This window comes from Leptomonas pyrrhocoris (genome assembly GCF_001293395.1).
Source record: "Leptomonas pyrrhocoris isolate H10 chromosome Unknown, whole genome shotgun sequence".
Lineage (NCBI taxonomy): Eukaryota > Euglenozoa > Kinetoplastea > Trypanosomatida > Trypanosomatidae > Leptomonas > Leptomonas pyrrhocoris.
The window spans coordinates 16,002-29,285 of record NW_015438381.1 but is presented as its reverse complement, the minus strand read 5'-3'; the positions used below and the strand labels follow the sequence as shown (position 1 = coordinate 29,285).

The following is a 13,284-nucleotide window of genomic DNA, read 5'->3' as shown; positions in this document are numbered from 1 at the left end:
GAAAGAGAGCAGGAGCTCCACAGTTTGAGTCCCTGACGGATAGAGAAAAAAATAGTCGAACATTGAAAAATGGAGCACAGCAAGAACGACACACGCACACACAAGGAAAAGGGGCGTTAAAAGCGACGGTAGCAAATATCGGAGCAAAGAAACAACAACACCGGTTGAAGGCACGGAAACGCAAGAGAAGAAGTAATTGCAGCATGGAGAAACAAAAGGCTCGTAAAACGAAGCTGATCCTTCGTGTACCGTTGCAAGGAACCGAAACATGCGAAAAGGCCTGTCAGCGGAGAGAGGCAAAGCAGAAACAGTCTCTGGTGGCTCTCCACGCAGTTTTATGCCGGCGGAAGCACAGCTCAACAAGACATCGCCAAGCATGAAGTGTATAGCTCTCAACTGATTTCCCTGAAAGCGGGTGTGCACTGTGAAGGTTTACGAGCCCGTCGGTGATCGCGACCACGCACCGCTCGATGCCGTACACATTTGACGTGCTTTGCACTTCTCTACGCCAGGCTCTCCATGTTGTGCTTCACGACGAGCAGGACGTGCGTCTTCCAGTCGTCGAGCTTGCGAATATCCTGCAGAAGCGACACAGCCTGCTCAAACTTCTCGACGTCGTTGTCCGTGACGGCATCCAGAACCAGCTGCAGAAACTCCGACTCGCGCGTGTTCTTGAGGTAGATGTCCGCCGCCAGGTACTGCTGAAGGGCGTCGCGGCACTCCTCGCTGCCTTCGAAGCGGTTGTCGTTGGTAACCATCGCGAAGCGGCACAGCATCGCACGGAGGAAGTAATCCTGCGCCTGAAACTTCAGCGGACCGCCCAGCATGTTGTTTGCCACCCGCTCGTAGTACATGAGTGATTTGTCGAACGCATCGTTTTCGCCGTAAATTTTGGCCATCGCCAGCATGCACTTCTGTGACTGCGCCTTCTGATCCTCCGCGTCGAAGTACTTCATGGCCTGCTCATAATAGGGGAGGGCCTCCATAGGCGCGCCTTGCTCCTCGAGGGAGCCGGCGAACTCTAAGAGCAGGCGGGCCGCACCGCCAATGCGGTTGTTCTCGATCTGAAGGCGGACGGCCATGTCCAGCATGCTTTTCGCTTTGGCGGGGTCCACCTTCTTGTAGGCGTTGGCGGCGTCCGCAAAGGCCATGCCGGCGCTAGCGTTGTCCTTCATCCGCACGGAGCAATCGCCCGCACGCGCGTACGCGTCTCCGGCACGCATAAAGTCCTTGTCGAGCTTGTAGCGAGCCGCCGCCTTGAGGAAGAGATCTTGCGCGCCCTCAAAGTCTTTGAAGAACGTCTTCTTCGTCTTCTTGTCCGCCTCGCTGAACATCGCGTCTGCGGAGGACATTTTCGTGATTCGAAATGGAAGCGAGAGAGGTGGTGAAATGAACAGAAAACCCAACAGCAGTTGAGGAGTTGATGTGCTTGGAAGAAAGACACGGAGAGGGTATAAGCAGAACCGTTGATGTCAGACACAGAATTTCTTTGGCATCCTGTTTTGACGTGTGGGGCAGAGACAGCGATGTGAGGTGCCATCGTCGCATCGTTGCCGCCAAGCAGCAAAAAGAGCAGGCGAGTTGAAAGAAAACGGTCGGAGTAAGAGAGAACATGCAGCACGTGGTACCTGCATACTACCAACGACAATAGCTGCGGCCATGCCTTTAGTGACGCAAACGAGGTGGCGCGCGTGGACGAGAGCGGCTGCGCTGAGCCGAAAGCCAGATGAACAGAGAAGAACGTTTTCTCATTGCGAACCTTTCTCTACTCGGGCCAATGAAACGCGCCGCAACGGTCATGGGTGCGTCCGCCTTTCGGAAACAAAGTAATAAAGACGATGCCTCCACGGAGAACACCCAGCGGGTGCCTCGCACCGCCGCAACACCGGTTTGAACGCAATTTAAGTACGTTTCTTTTACAGCATGCGCTTCAAAGGCACTACGACACGTGTTAACATTAATCATTAAGAACACTCAGGAGAGGAAAGAACAAAGAGAATTGCGCCTTTTCTGTAGAGGTCGGCGCCAACGCATTTCTCTGCTGCGTATTTCGTTGATGGCGAAGCATGAAGTGGCTCAAGTAAGTAATTTCATGCATGTTGGCCCATTGGGCTCTGTAACGCATGATGAGATTACTGCTGCTGTTGCTGCTCCTGTGGGTAGTTGCGCTGTGGGTAGTAGGGCGGCTGAGCCTGCAGGCGACCACTCATGTAAGGCGCACCCTGACTCTGGTAGTAATGGGAGTACACGTTGTCGTACGGACTGAAGGACGCCCCATTGTAGCCACCGCGATAGTTGCCGTAAGAGGCCTGGTAGGTGGGGTGGTAGGGCTGCGCGCTGTGCTGCTGCTCGACGTTGAAGTGACGCTCCGCGTTGAAGTAGCGGGGCACGCTGCCGAGCTCGCCGCCGTAAGGACGCGCCGTGTTGTGCTGCGGCACGAAATAGTTGACTGGAGGGTTGTACACAGGCTGCGGCGCCGCCCGCTGCGTGTGCTCGCGGATCTCCGACGACGACGTGACCGCCGCGGCAGCGGCAATCTGCGCAGGCGACGTGGCGGGAGCCGGCTGAACGGCGACGGGCTGCGGAGCCGCAACGACCGGCGCGCGGGGCGCCACCGCACCGGCGAAGTGGAACTCGCTCGGCTGCACCAGCTTCGCCAGCGACTCCGGCACCGAGACGGGACCGAAAGAGGTGTAGGCGACGGCAGGGGCGGCCACCTCGACGGGTGTAGGGACGGAGGCGGGGGACTGCGCGTGCTCCTCAATCGACTGGGTCGGCGCTGCCTCTTCCTTCATTGCGGGTTCCACCGCTGCCGCCGCGGTCACAGCCGGCGCAGCAACAGCAGCGGGGGTCGGCACCTCCGTGGGCACCGCCACGGCTGTCTTGGGAACGACGACGGCCGTCTTCTTTTCCTTGAGCATCGATGCCCAGTTGCGCGAAGGAGCGGCGGACATTTTTACAAATTACTTTCCTTTAAAGAATATTAGCAAATTAGAGGTGGTAATGCGTGGCGCGGGAAGGAGCGAAGTGTTGGACCAGAAGCACGCGACTGAGGCACGACTTTGGCAGTATGGAAGGCAAACGGAAAGAGAGACAGAACACCAGATTATGGATGAGCGTATGAGAGTTAGGCTGCATTGTTGAATAGGACCTGTAGTAGCAGGCAATCGTTGTGCCCTTCACGCAGCCCGCATTAACAAACGAAATCACCTTCAAACACGCGAGTTGCAGTAAAGAGGCTTCGCGAAATCATCGTTTGCGTAGCGCGTCGTTGCCGTTACTTCCGCGAATACGATTGAATCTTCATGAAGGAAGAGGAAGAAGAGAGCTACATTAAAAATTGCTTGCTTTAAAATCAGTCACTGCAGCAGCTCTCAAACGAAAAGGGTAAAGCTGGAGTTATCCACTGCCCACTCCGTTGCCACTGCGTTTAATGTGGTTTTCTCCGCACGTTGTCCTCTCCCGTTACGACACGCAAAACTGCCCTTTTATTGTGCGAGCGACGCAGACGTGGCAGCGGCGGGAGTTGCCTCACGCTCCTCCTCCGCCTCAGCGCGGCGGTTCAGCACCGCCACCATCTCCACGTGGTGCGTGTGGGGGAAGAGGTCAACCGCGAAGCCTGCCGTCACGTCGAAGGGCGTGCCACGGTAGGCCTTGGTGCTAGGCTTAGTGAGACCAGGACAGTCGCGCTCCAGCGCCTTCTGCTCGCAGGAGATGTACACGACGCGGCGAATCGTCTCCGTCCCTCGAATCCACTTGAGCACCGTGCCGTTGACGCCTGCGCGGGGCGGGTCAAGGATGGCTACGATGTCCTTGCGATCCTCCGCCGACAGGGCATCGATGACGGACGGTAGGAGATGCTCGACGCGGCCGCAGCGAAACTGTGCGTTGGCGACACCGTTGCGCTCGGCATTGCGCTTCGCGTTTTCCACCGCCGCCTCCACCAGCTCAATTCCAATCACCTTCTTCACGTACTTGGCCAAAGTCAGGCCGATGGTGCCGGTGCCGCTGCACAGGTCCAGCAGCGTCGTGCCAGCGTTCAGCTCCGCCACCTCCGTCACCTTCTGCAGCATCACCTCCATGCCGGGCGTGTTGACCTGGAAGAAGGCAGTTGGACTCAGCTCGTACTGCAGACCGGCGAGCGTTTCTGTCAGCGTCAACGCACCGTAGAGGACGTCGCGCGGGGCGTCGAAAGGGAGGGAGCTGATGCCGGTGTGGGAGTGGCACTGCACACTCACCACGGCGGCCGTGGCTAGCCCCGTAGTGCTCATCAGCTTGGCGTGCACGGTCTCCGATGTGAGGATCTCCACCAGGCGATGACGCACCTGCGAGTAAATCTCCGGCGTCGCGGCCGCTGCGTCCATCTCGACGTCCACCATAACTTCGCCCTTCACGTTGTGTCGGACCTGCAGCTTGCGCCAGAAGCCACGGGCGTTGACCTTGTCGAAGACCTCCAAAGCACCCTTCGCAGGATCTTTGAATTCGCTGTAGACGTCCATCAGCGCCACCGCCACCACCTTCGCCGCTGCATTCATCGTGCTAATGTTCTTGTCCGGTAATGTGGCCGGCATGATGGCCGCCGTGCCGTCAACCAGCGAGCCTTCCTGGAACCCTAGCGCCGGTGTCCCGTCTGCGCTGAAGCCGAAGGAGAGATTCACGTGGTTGCGGTAGCCCTCTGTGACGGGGCACGCAAAGATGCCCACGAAGCGGTCATAGGCGGTGTCGTGGCCATAGACGCGCGAGGGCAGAAGAACGCGCATCACGTCCAGGCAATGACGCTTCTTGCGGTCTAGTTGCTCTTCCATGGCGAGGTGCTCGTACTGCGTCAGCTTGTTGCGCGACGCTGCCGGGCCGTCTGCGCCGTCGCCCTCACGTTTGCGCTTCGTTTGGCCTTTGTGTGTCAGCTCCAGGTCTCGTGTGGAGGCGGTCGCCTCCTCCCAGGCACGGCCCCTGTGGGAGAGCGTCTGCAGGAACGTCGAGGCCGCCGCGCGGTCTTCGGGGGTGTCGAAGGCCATAAAGAGAAACGCATTCTTGGGGTTCTTGTTGATGCGGATGAGACCCTTCAGTAGCGGCTGCGGTGGCGGGTCGCGCTGCTCTAACGGCAGGGCTTTGACAATGAGCTTCTTGATTGCCCTCACGGTGGAGTACTTGTCGTGCGTGTCCATCTTCAAGAGGTTGGCATTGCTGTGCTCGTGCAGCTGCACGGTGTCGGACCTGTGGACTGCCTGCTGCGGCTCGTCAGCCTCGGAGGATGGACCAGACATGGTTGCTCACAGAATAGAAACAATCGTTTAAAATCTAGCACACATGGAGAGATGAGAAGAGGGGGAGTCGAGAAGGCACAAAGTATTAAACAGAAGTGACGAGTATGCGGCGACAACGGTTCTCTCGGACAGGCAGTGAAAACCACCAGACAACGAGATGCCAGCGAACCGACAACGAGCAGACAGATCAAGTGCATGAACATCTTCGCTGGTCACGAAGAATCAATGGAGTCAACGTGACAGTGCTACTAAAAAGAGTCTAAAACCCACATTTTGTCAGGAAGAGCTTCACATGCTTCGTGAAAGAGCTTGCATGTTCATCCTTTTTTTCTTTTGCGCAACGCTGTAAACAACAAAGCCACGGCCGCATGTCGGCGAATGCGAAGTAAGCTCATTGATCCGCTACTCTTCAAATCGCCCCAGCATGGCGAACCTGCATGCAAACAAACTCCGCCTTCGCAGACCAAAGAGAATACTGCACAGCTGCCATTTAAGCCGTCCTCTTCACCAATACATGCACATTATTCTTAACGTGCAAGGACATCAAACAGAGATGAGCATCGGAAAAGAGAGCGTCTGACCACTGGCCAACGGCAAACGTAAATGCGGAGTGCCAAGCACCCGTTAATGCCTCCCCACCGATCTCCATACAAACACACAAACACAAACACACAAGGGAGAAAACGCGTACCTGACACGTATTAATCACTGTGAAGAACAAGCCAGAAGAGAGAGAAAGAAGTCCGATACAACGCGGCTCAGTCGCTTCTACGAAACCTGTGATGGGAGAAGCAGCAGCACCTACTCGTCACGTCCGCTTTGCGGCGGCCTCCACGCGGCTCTCCACGACAGACGCTAACGCATGCACAATCAGATCCAACGAGGCACCGTACTCCTCCTCCGGAACGGCCGCAACGATGACGTAGTGAAAACGACCGTTGGAATTATAAAACGCCCTGCACAGTCCGTGCGCGAGAGATTGCCCCGGTGCTGGTGTGAAGGAGATTTCTGCCACGGCGCTGTTGAGCTGCTTCGCGAGTGTCTGACACGTCCCGTCAGGATCTTCTGGCGCCGGCACGGCACCTTCCGCAGCCGCATCGCTGGCTTCCCTGCACGGAAGTTTAATCGCCGTGGCTGCGGCGGGAGGCTCCCCTTCTGCGACGAGCTCGAGCGAGTTGTTCACCGACGCATTAAACCGCTTCAGAAAGACGTGGAGAAGCTTGCTGCTGTCCGGCTGCTTTACGCGCTGTTTATAGGCAAAACAGTTGAGGGAGATACCGTGCACGGCGGAGTCACCGGCGGTGCTGCTAGAAGGCGGGGGTGGGCTACACTGAATGGCGATGCTATTGTCGCGCAGCAGCTCCGTCACGTGCCAGCTGGAGGGCACGTTGTACTGCACGTAGAAGTCCATCCGCTCACACAAGTCCCACGGGACGTCACCGACGGTGGTGTCGGCAGCTGCGTTGGACGAGGCTTTCCTTGTTGAGGGCGATGCATCGCGCAGAAGCCCTGAAGCGAAGGTCATGCCTTTTCCTAAGATTCCTTGCGGTTCAGAGGAGTTGCCTGCATCAGCTGCGGAGCTGCCGGCCCATCTCGCTATCACGGCGCTTCGTGACACTCGGTCACGAGACTCCTCCGCGATGCAGCGCACGGGCGCGGTGGATGCTCTTATCGCGGAGCCAACACAAAAACGCCGCAGTGCACGCATCTTATTAGTGTATCGTGTAGTGCTGCCAAGTTGCGCTTGCAGAGACAATTCAGCGAGAGGTGTAGGAAGCAAACTGAGGCGAGTTGAGTCTGAGAAGCGCTGAGACGCGTTGCTCTCGGGGCAGGTTCACTCGTACAGCAGATGTACAGGCAGCTGCGCCACAACAGAAGAAAACAATGAAAGAGTCTGTGATGGTAGAAGAAACTGTTGCTGTGATCATACGTAGAAATCTGAGAAATGGTGCACGCCGCGCGCGCGAGACGCTTGACCAGCGCAAACGGACCAACGCAAAAGAAAAGAAAGAGCGAGCTGCGACGCCCTTCTCAGCCGTACCACCGAGAAATGGATGTTATCGCGCTCAAGCCTGTGCGCTGCTGCTCGTGATTCTCGCGCAGGACACTCTAAGCTTTGGAGAGAGAAGAAGAACGACAAGAAGAACGATAGGAAGGAAGAGGTAAAGGAGATGAGAGACATCACAAAGAAAGAAAAGCAAAGGATGAAAGCCGCAGAACCATCTAATAACAAAGCAGTATAATCAGCTGTAACTGCATGTGTGGAGCCCGCAAGGCAAACACGAAACGCACAAATGAGCCTTTCAGTCGCGCTTCTTTTCGCATCTGCTCATTTTCAACTGGCGTCGCGCAACCGCCACCACCGTTGCACGTGCACGTCACAGAATGAAGGCCCTTTTCTCTCTTTGCTGAGATTTTGTAAGCTTGACAACAACAATAAATACTGCCTTGCAACGGCGTCACCACGCAGCAGATACCCAGCTTGTAGTCTTTCCGTATGTGACGACCCATTTCTCTGCATACAAGCAGCCAGCAACGACAGCAGCCTATCAGGTCAGCAGCGACGACGCTGCACCATCACCCACTGGCCTCCGTTTGCTGAGCCACGATCTGTTTCCACTTTCTCGCAATGTACTTGCGCGACTCAAACAAAACGTACCGAGTGATCTCACGTCGCAGCAGGAGAGGGGAGTTGACAATCTTCGGCTCTGCTTCCTTGAGAAAGTCCTTTAGCGCGTCCTTGGCCAGCAGCGTTGCCAGCTCATTCGGCGTCATCGTCTGCGTCTCAAAGGGATCTGTTCCGATTTTCGACAGCACACTCTTGAGTCGGTTGTCGCACACGTGATTCAGCAAATGCTGCGTTGCCGCACGTACTTCAGGGTCGCGAATGACGCTTTCGATATCCGGCAGCTGCACACCAGACACTTGAATGGACTCACGGCGCACCTCCTCCATCTCATCCACGCGCGGGCCCTGGAGGCGATCGTTCGATATTTCTTGGAAGGCGGTAGACTTGAACTTGAGAATGGTGAGCACCGCCGGGTCAAATCCGGGCTTGCCGCGCTTGTGGTGCTTCACTACGAGGCCTTCAGCCCAATTACCCTTGAGCGGATAGTCGCCCATGCCCACCAACGGCGGGATGGTCGTGGTGAACGTCTCCACGTCGAAGGCGGCCACCTTGCTGAGAGGCCCTCGAATGATCGCCTTGGCGTACAGCAGGCCCGGGATGGCCTCGAAGATCGCGGTGGCCTCATCGTAGGTCAGCGTAACGTAGTCCGTATCCTCTTCGTTTAATTTGTACTTGATGTCGAAGGCGTAGAAGTGGAGATCGGGGCAGTACTGCGGAAAGGGGTCGCTTTGCACGGCGGTGATGGAACGCGCTCTGCCGCCCACAAGGACGCTCTGACGTTTTTTGGGCACATTTGGGTGGTCGTACTTGCCGCCGAAAAGCTCGCCGTTTACGATGATGCTGCTCGCGGACACCTGCAGTTGCGTGGTGAGCAGCTCGCGGCATTTTTGCGCGTATAGCGTGAGGTCGGGAATGAGAATATGGTAGCCAAAGAAATGTTCATTGGGTGGCATAATACCGCTGCGCTTTGCGTATCGAATCGTCTTTCCGTGATTGATGGAGTAGATGCCAAAGTTGGCGCCGTGCACCTTCTCTGTCGCAATCCACTCGTCATTGAACAGTCCGGCCGCCTTCAGTCCGCTGATGCGCCGTGCGTTGGAGTTTTCAATCTCGGTGTACCGCTCAAACACCTGCTCTTTTTCATCGGCCCACAACAGAGGCGTCCGACGGAAAAAACGCGCGAGCTGGCAGCGGCGAAACATTTTAAAAGTACCGTGGAAGTTCTGCTTCTGTTGCTGCTGCGCCACACGCCGTTAGGAGAAAAGAGAAGATAGACGAAAGGGAGTGAGCACAGGCTGACGATCGCACACCGCCATCCCCTCATCGAAAGGCATTCCGCAGGGAAAATAATGGAAAACCCTCAAAAAGCGCAAACTGGCAACCAGCAATCGCCGAGTAACACCTTGAAACTATGAGAAGCCTAGAAGGGTTGATTTCTGTCCTATTAAAGCTTTTCCTCCTGCCTCTTGGAATCTACGCTGAGGAGGCGTTCTTGCGTGTGCCGCTTCTTCCCGACTATTAAGTTGAAACGAACGAGCAAGACATCCTTCATACACACATCAGCATACACCAAATCATTTGCACTTCTGAAAGAGAGAATTCATTTATTGCAATAAGTCACCCCCGCCACACACGCAAAGAGCTCTTAAACCAAGGGTATCACCTCCTTCGGCTGCACAAGGGCAATCTTGCTCGGACAGCAGACAAACACATCCGCGTCTGGAAAGGGGTTTAGCGGGGCAACGTGCGCCGCATAGATCGGGAATTGCGCCGCGCTGCACATATACACAACATCCTGACGCACGTCGGGTTTGCGCAGCCGCAGCTCGCGTGCGTGCTTCTCGATACACAGATAAGTGGGAATCACATCGGGGCTGATGAGGTCGACCTTCGACAGCGCATGTGAGCCGCTCTGCCGGACAATCATCACAGTGCTGGAATCCTTCAGCACGTTCATCTCGTTGCACATCTCATTTACCGCGACAGCTGGCAGCGAGTCACCGTCTACAAAGGCAACGATGCTACGCGGAATTCGTTTCGGCTTAATGCGAACGCCAGCCTGTACGTCAAGGTCGTGATTCGTGCGTCGCAGCAGTTCGTCTAAGATAGTGACGTCGTCTACATCTGCATGAGCCATAACGCGTTCCAACGTGGTGTAAGAGGTGCGACCTTGTCTCGCACGCCGGCTGCAAAACTGCTGAATCTTCTGAAGAGCTGCCTGGGTCTTTGAAGGATGGGATGGGAGCGTCGCAGCGCCGGGGAGGCTGTTGTTATGAACGGGCCGCACGTACCACTTGGACAGGAGATGATTGCCCTCCTCTACCTGAAACAGATCAGGGCGTTGCTGGACCGCCTCCTTCAGCGTCACTGCCCCTAGCAACATAGGAGAAAAGGCTGGAAATTCATCCTCCAACAACGCCTGCAGTTGGGAGCCGGAGACGCCGGTCGTGGGAATGCGTGCGGAGATGCGTGCCATCCACCAATAGCCAGCACTTTCCCCTCCGGTGCTCTTAAACAGCTTCCGCGTTGCTCCAATAAACATATTACCAGCAGTGGCCCTACACAGCGGATCAACACCAGATACAACGAGGCAAAAGCTCCACTCTGCTTTTCTTTGCACCGCTAAAAAAAAAAAACAGTACCTAAACTCTTTCCTCCACCACCAACAACGAAAACAGTAAGGAGATGAGAAAGGGCGTATGCGATGGGCGTGGGGAACGGGCAAGAAGTGCGACGAACGGAGAGAGCTGAGAATCCTTTCTCACCATCGTAGACGTCATGAATTTCACACCCTTGCTTTCTTCTCTTTTCGGCAGTGGTGTAAACATCGATTTGTACAATGGCAATCAGCAAGGGACACCCGCTGAGAGGCAGCACCAGCAGCGCTCGTTTTGGTCTTTGTTCAACAGTTTATTGATTATTGAGTTCATTTTACACGTGTTGTACAACATCGGGTGCAGGGTGGAAAGCATACGCGATTACGACAAAATACAAATAATACGCATCTGCCATGCGTTGATAAGCCACCTAAAGGGCGCGGGGCCCCGAGAAAAAAAAAAGAGAAACATATGTGAAGCCAGGCTGCGATCAACGAACAAACGACAGTCGTTGCGGGTACAAATACAAGAAGTGACGAGTGAATCTGACGCATTGCTGACGATATACGTATATGAAGGAGGGTCGTCGATGACGGTGACGGTGGAAAATGTGAGATGAAAAACTGCAAGACTCCATTCGATTCAACAACTGAAACGACCACTCTCACGCAACACCCAGTCCCCAATAGTAGCAATACGAGAGAATGCTTCAGGAAAGCAATTATTCTTTGTGTTACCTCGCTGAAGGCAGCTGCCTTGTCTCACGAAAGTCGGTCACGCTGAAAAAGGAAAGCAGTCGCGCACACTTGCATTAACAGTTCTGCGATTCTCGTACCACCAGGAGAGCATGACTTGCTGAATAGCGTTGTTCCCACACGTAACACAGCAGAAACAATTGAAGAAAAGAAAAAGCTCAAGTCAGCACGGCGTGACACGATCAAAGGAGAGAAAAAGCTCAATTAAGAAAACCATAATTGTTACTTTGATTTAAAAAGGAAAACCGGCAACGGCGACGCCGCACAGACAAAAACAAGGACGGTTCAGCAACACCAAAAATAACAGTCCGTATCATAACGGTGGAAAGCGACTGATCGTTACGCGCTAACAGAAATGCACTTTCTTAACAGTTCTTTGTTTCTATTCCTCTTTGGGTCCTTCAGAGCGCATCATCAGAGAGGCAATGATCAATACATGATGCTTCACGCCCACCTCCATACCTGCTTCATCTATGCGAAACTTGGAGCTATAGTTGTGATTGTTGGTGTCGCCAAGGCCACTTTTGCCAACGCCGAGCCAACACAAGCACCCAGGAACCACTGCCTGGTACTCCGAGAAGTCAGCCACACCCAGCAGAGGAGTCGGAAGCTCGTGATAATTGCCTTCACCTACAAGACGCACGGCTGCTGCTCGTGCCACTTCGTACGCCTTTGGGTCGTTGTAGGTCACGATGTTCGGCTCCAGCCAGCTCAGCTCGTACTCTGCACCGTGGGCCTTCGCGATGCCCGCAACAATCTCCTCCATCAAGCCGGGCACACGGGCCTGCACATCGCGGTCGAGGCACCGCAGCGTACCGCGCATATGCACCGTGTCAGGAATGACGTTGTAGCTCCCTCGCCCTGCCTCAAACGTGGTGATGCTCAGCACAGGAGCCGCTAATGCGCTCACGCGACGCGAGACAACAGATTGCAGATTAGCCACAACTTCACATGCCACAAACACAGGGTCGATGCACAGCTCCGGCTGCGAGGCGTGACCGCCGGCGCCGCGGATCACAATGTCGAAGTCATTGCACGCGCCCATCATCGTTCCAATACGACACCATATGGAGCCCGACGGGCGCATCACATCCACATGCAATCCGAAAATCATGGACACACCATCCAACACGCCAAGGCTCACCAGCTGCTTCGCACCGCTCGGAATCACCTCCTCCGCGTGCTGGAAGATGAAGCGCACCGTCCCGCGGATGCGGTCGTGCATCTGGCACAGCACCTTCACCGCGCCGAGCAGCATCGCCGTGTGCGTGTCGTGGCCGCACGCGTGCATCACGCCGGGCCGCTTGGAGCTGAAAGGCTCGCCGCTCTCCTCTTGCAGCGGCAGCGCGTCCATGTCCGCCCGGAGCGCGTACATCGGGCCCTCGCCAGCGCCACCCTTCAGGTCAGCCACCACGCTGTTTGGCGTCAGGCGGCGGATGTCCAGCGGCGCAGGCATCTTGCCGAGGATGTCCGCCACATAGTCGGCGGTGGGCTGCTCCTCGTATGCAACGTACGGGTTTTCGTGGATGTGGCGGCGCCACTGCACAACCTCCGGTTGGACCGCCGTAATCAACGTTTGGACAAAAGACATGACGCTGTACAACGCAAATGAGGGGAAAAACACCTGTGTGCGGTAATAAGTCGAGGAAAAGGGACACCAGGAAGAAGAAAGTGTTCAGTTTTGCATTGAGGCAGATACCCGTTTGGTGGTAACACGGATGCGGCCTTCGGCATCCTTTGTAAAAGCCATATCCACGCCATGGCGCACTTGCCAGTGAAACTTACTAAAGCTCGTTTAAGCGACCAAAAAAATGGGTGGTGAACCTCGCTTGCACATAGATTTGACTTTTTGCGTGGACGTTAGGAGAAGAAATAGAATACAACACGTCATCATGAACCGCGTAGTCAGCGGCATGCAGATCAAAAAAGAAGGTATAAGTTAGTGCTAAACGAGGCATCTCAGCTTCATAAAACCGCTGAGAAAGGAAAGGGGGGAGGGAGGCCGTTAAGAAAAGAAGAAACGAAAACACAAGAGTCTC

The 13,284-nt window shown here is 55.4% G+C and overlaps 7 protein-coding genes across 8 annotated transcripts; all 7 read right to left on the bottom strand.

Annotated features, from left to right (window-relative positions):
- Nucleotides 1-503: 503 nt before the first annotated feature.
- On the bottom strand, nt 504-1,499 carry ABB37_08517 (putative mitochondrial soluble n-ethylmaleimide sensitive factor; the record flags this gene model as incomplete). 2 transcript variants are annotated; one of them, XM_015807555.1, is made up of 1 exon in its annotated part: nt 504-1,499. In XM_015807555.1, exon 1 carries the CDS (start codon nt 1,350-1,352, stop codon nt 504-506), a length of 849 nt encoding a protein of 282 aa, XP_015653637.1. In that variant the 5' UTR covers nt 1,353-1,499. The 2 variants fall into 2 exon arrangements, with proteins under 2 accessions (XP_015653637.1, XP_015653638.1); XM_015807556.1 differs by having other exon boundaries at nt 504-1,489.
- Nucleotides 1,500-2,132: 633 nt separating this feature from the next.
- On the bottom strand, nt 2,133-3,062 carry ABB37_08516 (hypothetical protein; the record flags this gene model as incomplete). Its single annotated transcript, XM_015807554.1, has 1 exon — nt 2,133-3,062. Exon 1 carries the CDS (start codon nt 2,952-2,954, stop codon nt 2,133-2,135), a length of 822 nt encoding a protein of 273 aa, XP_015653636.1. The 5' UTR covers nt 2,955-3,062.
- Nucleotides 3,063-3,488: 426 nt separating this feature from the next.
- ABB37_08515 (hypothetical protein) lies at nt 3,489-5,300 on the bottom strand (the record flags this gene model as incomplete). The annotated part of the gene is made up of 1 exon (XM_015807553.1): nt 3,489-5,300. The coding sequence occupies exon 1, from the start codon at nt 5,262-5,264 to the stop codon at nt 3,489-3,491; it is 1,776 nt and encodes a 591-aa protein (XP_015653635.1). The 5' UTR covers nt 5,265-5,300.
- Nucleotides 5,301-6,072: 772 nt separating this feature from the next.
- ABB37_08514 (putative mitochondrial hypothetical protein) lies at nt 6,073-7,380 on the bottom strand (the record flags this gene model as incomplete). Its single annotated transcript, XM_015807552.1, has 1 exon — nt 6,073-7,380. The coding sequence occupies exon 1, from the start codon at nt 6,970-6,972 to the stop codon at nt 6,073-6,075; it is 900 nt and encodes a 299-aa protein (XP_015653634.1). The 5' UTR covers nt 6,973-7,380.
- Nucleotides 7,381-7,690: 310 nt separating this feature from the next.
- Nucleotides 7,691-9,133, bottom strand: ABB37_08513 (putative mitochondrial mitochondrial RNA ligase 2). Its single transcript, XM_015807551.1, has one exon. The coding sequence runs from the start codon at nt 9,093-9,095 to the stop codon at nt 7,842-7,844; it is 1,254 nt and encodes a 417-aa protein (XP_015653633.1). The 5' UTR covers nt 9,096-9,133; the 3' UTR covers nt 7,691-7,841.
- Nucleotides 9,134-9,538: 405 nt separating this feature from the next.
- On the bottom strand, nt 9,539-10,435 carry ABB37_08512 (putative mitochondrial mRNA processing protein; the record flags this gene model as incomplete). Its single annotated transcript, XM_015807550.1, has 1 exon — nt 9,539-10,435. The coding sequence occupies one exon, from the start codon at nt 10,433-10,435 to the stop codon at nt 9,539-9,541; it is 897 nt and encodes a 298-aa protein (XP_015653632.1).
- Nucleotides 10,436-11,627: 1,192 nt separating this feature from the next.
- ABB37_08511 (putative aminoacylase putativeN-acyl-L-amino acid amidohydrolase) lies at nt 11,628-12,871 on the bottom strand (the record flags this gene model as incomplete). Its single annotated transcript, XM_015807549.1, has 1 exon — nt 11,628-12,871. The coding sequence occupies exon 1, from the start codon at nt 12,834-12,836 to the stop codon at nt 11,628-11,630; it is 1,209 nt and encodes a 402-aa protein (XP_015653631.1). The 5' UTR covers nt 12,837-12,871.
- Nucleotides 12,872-13,284: the final 413 nt, after the last annotated feature.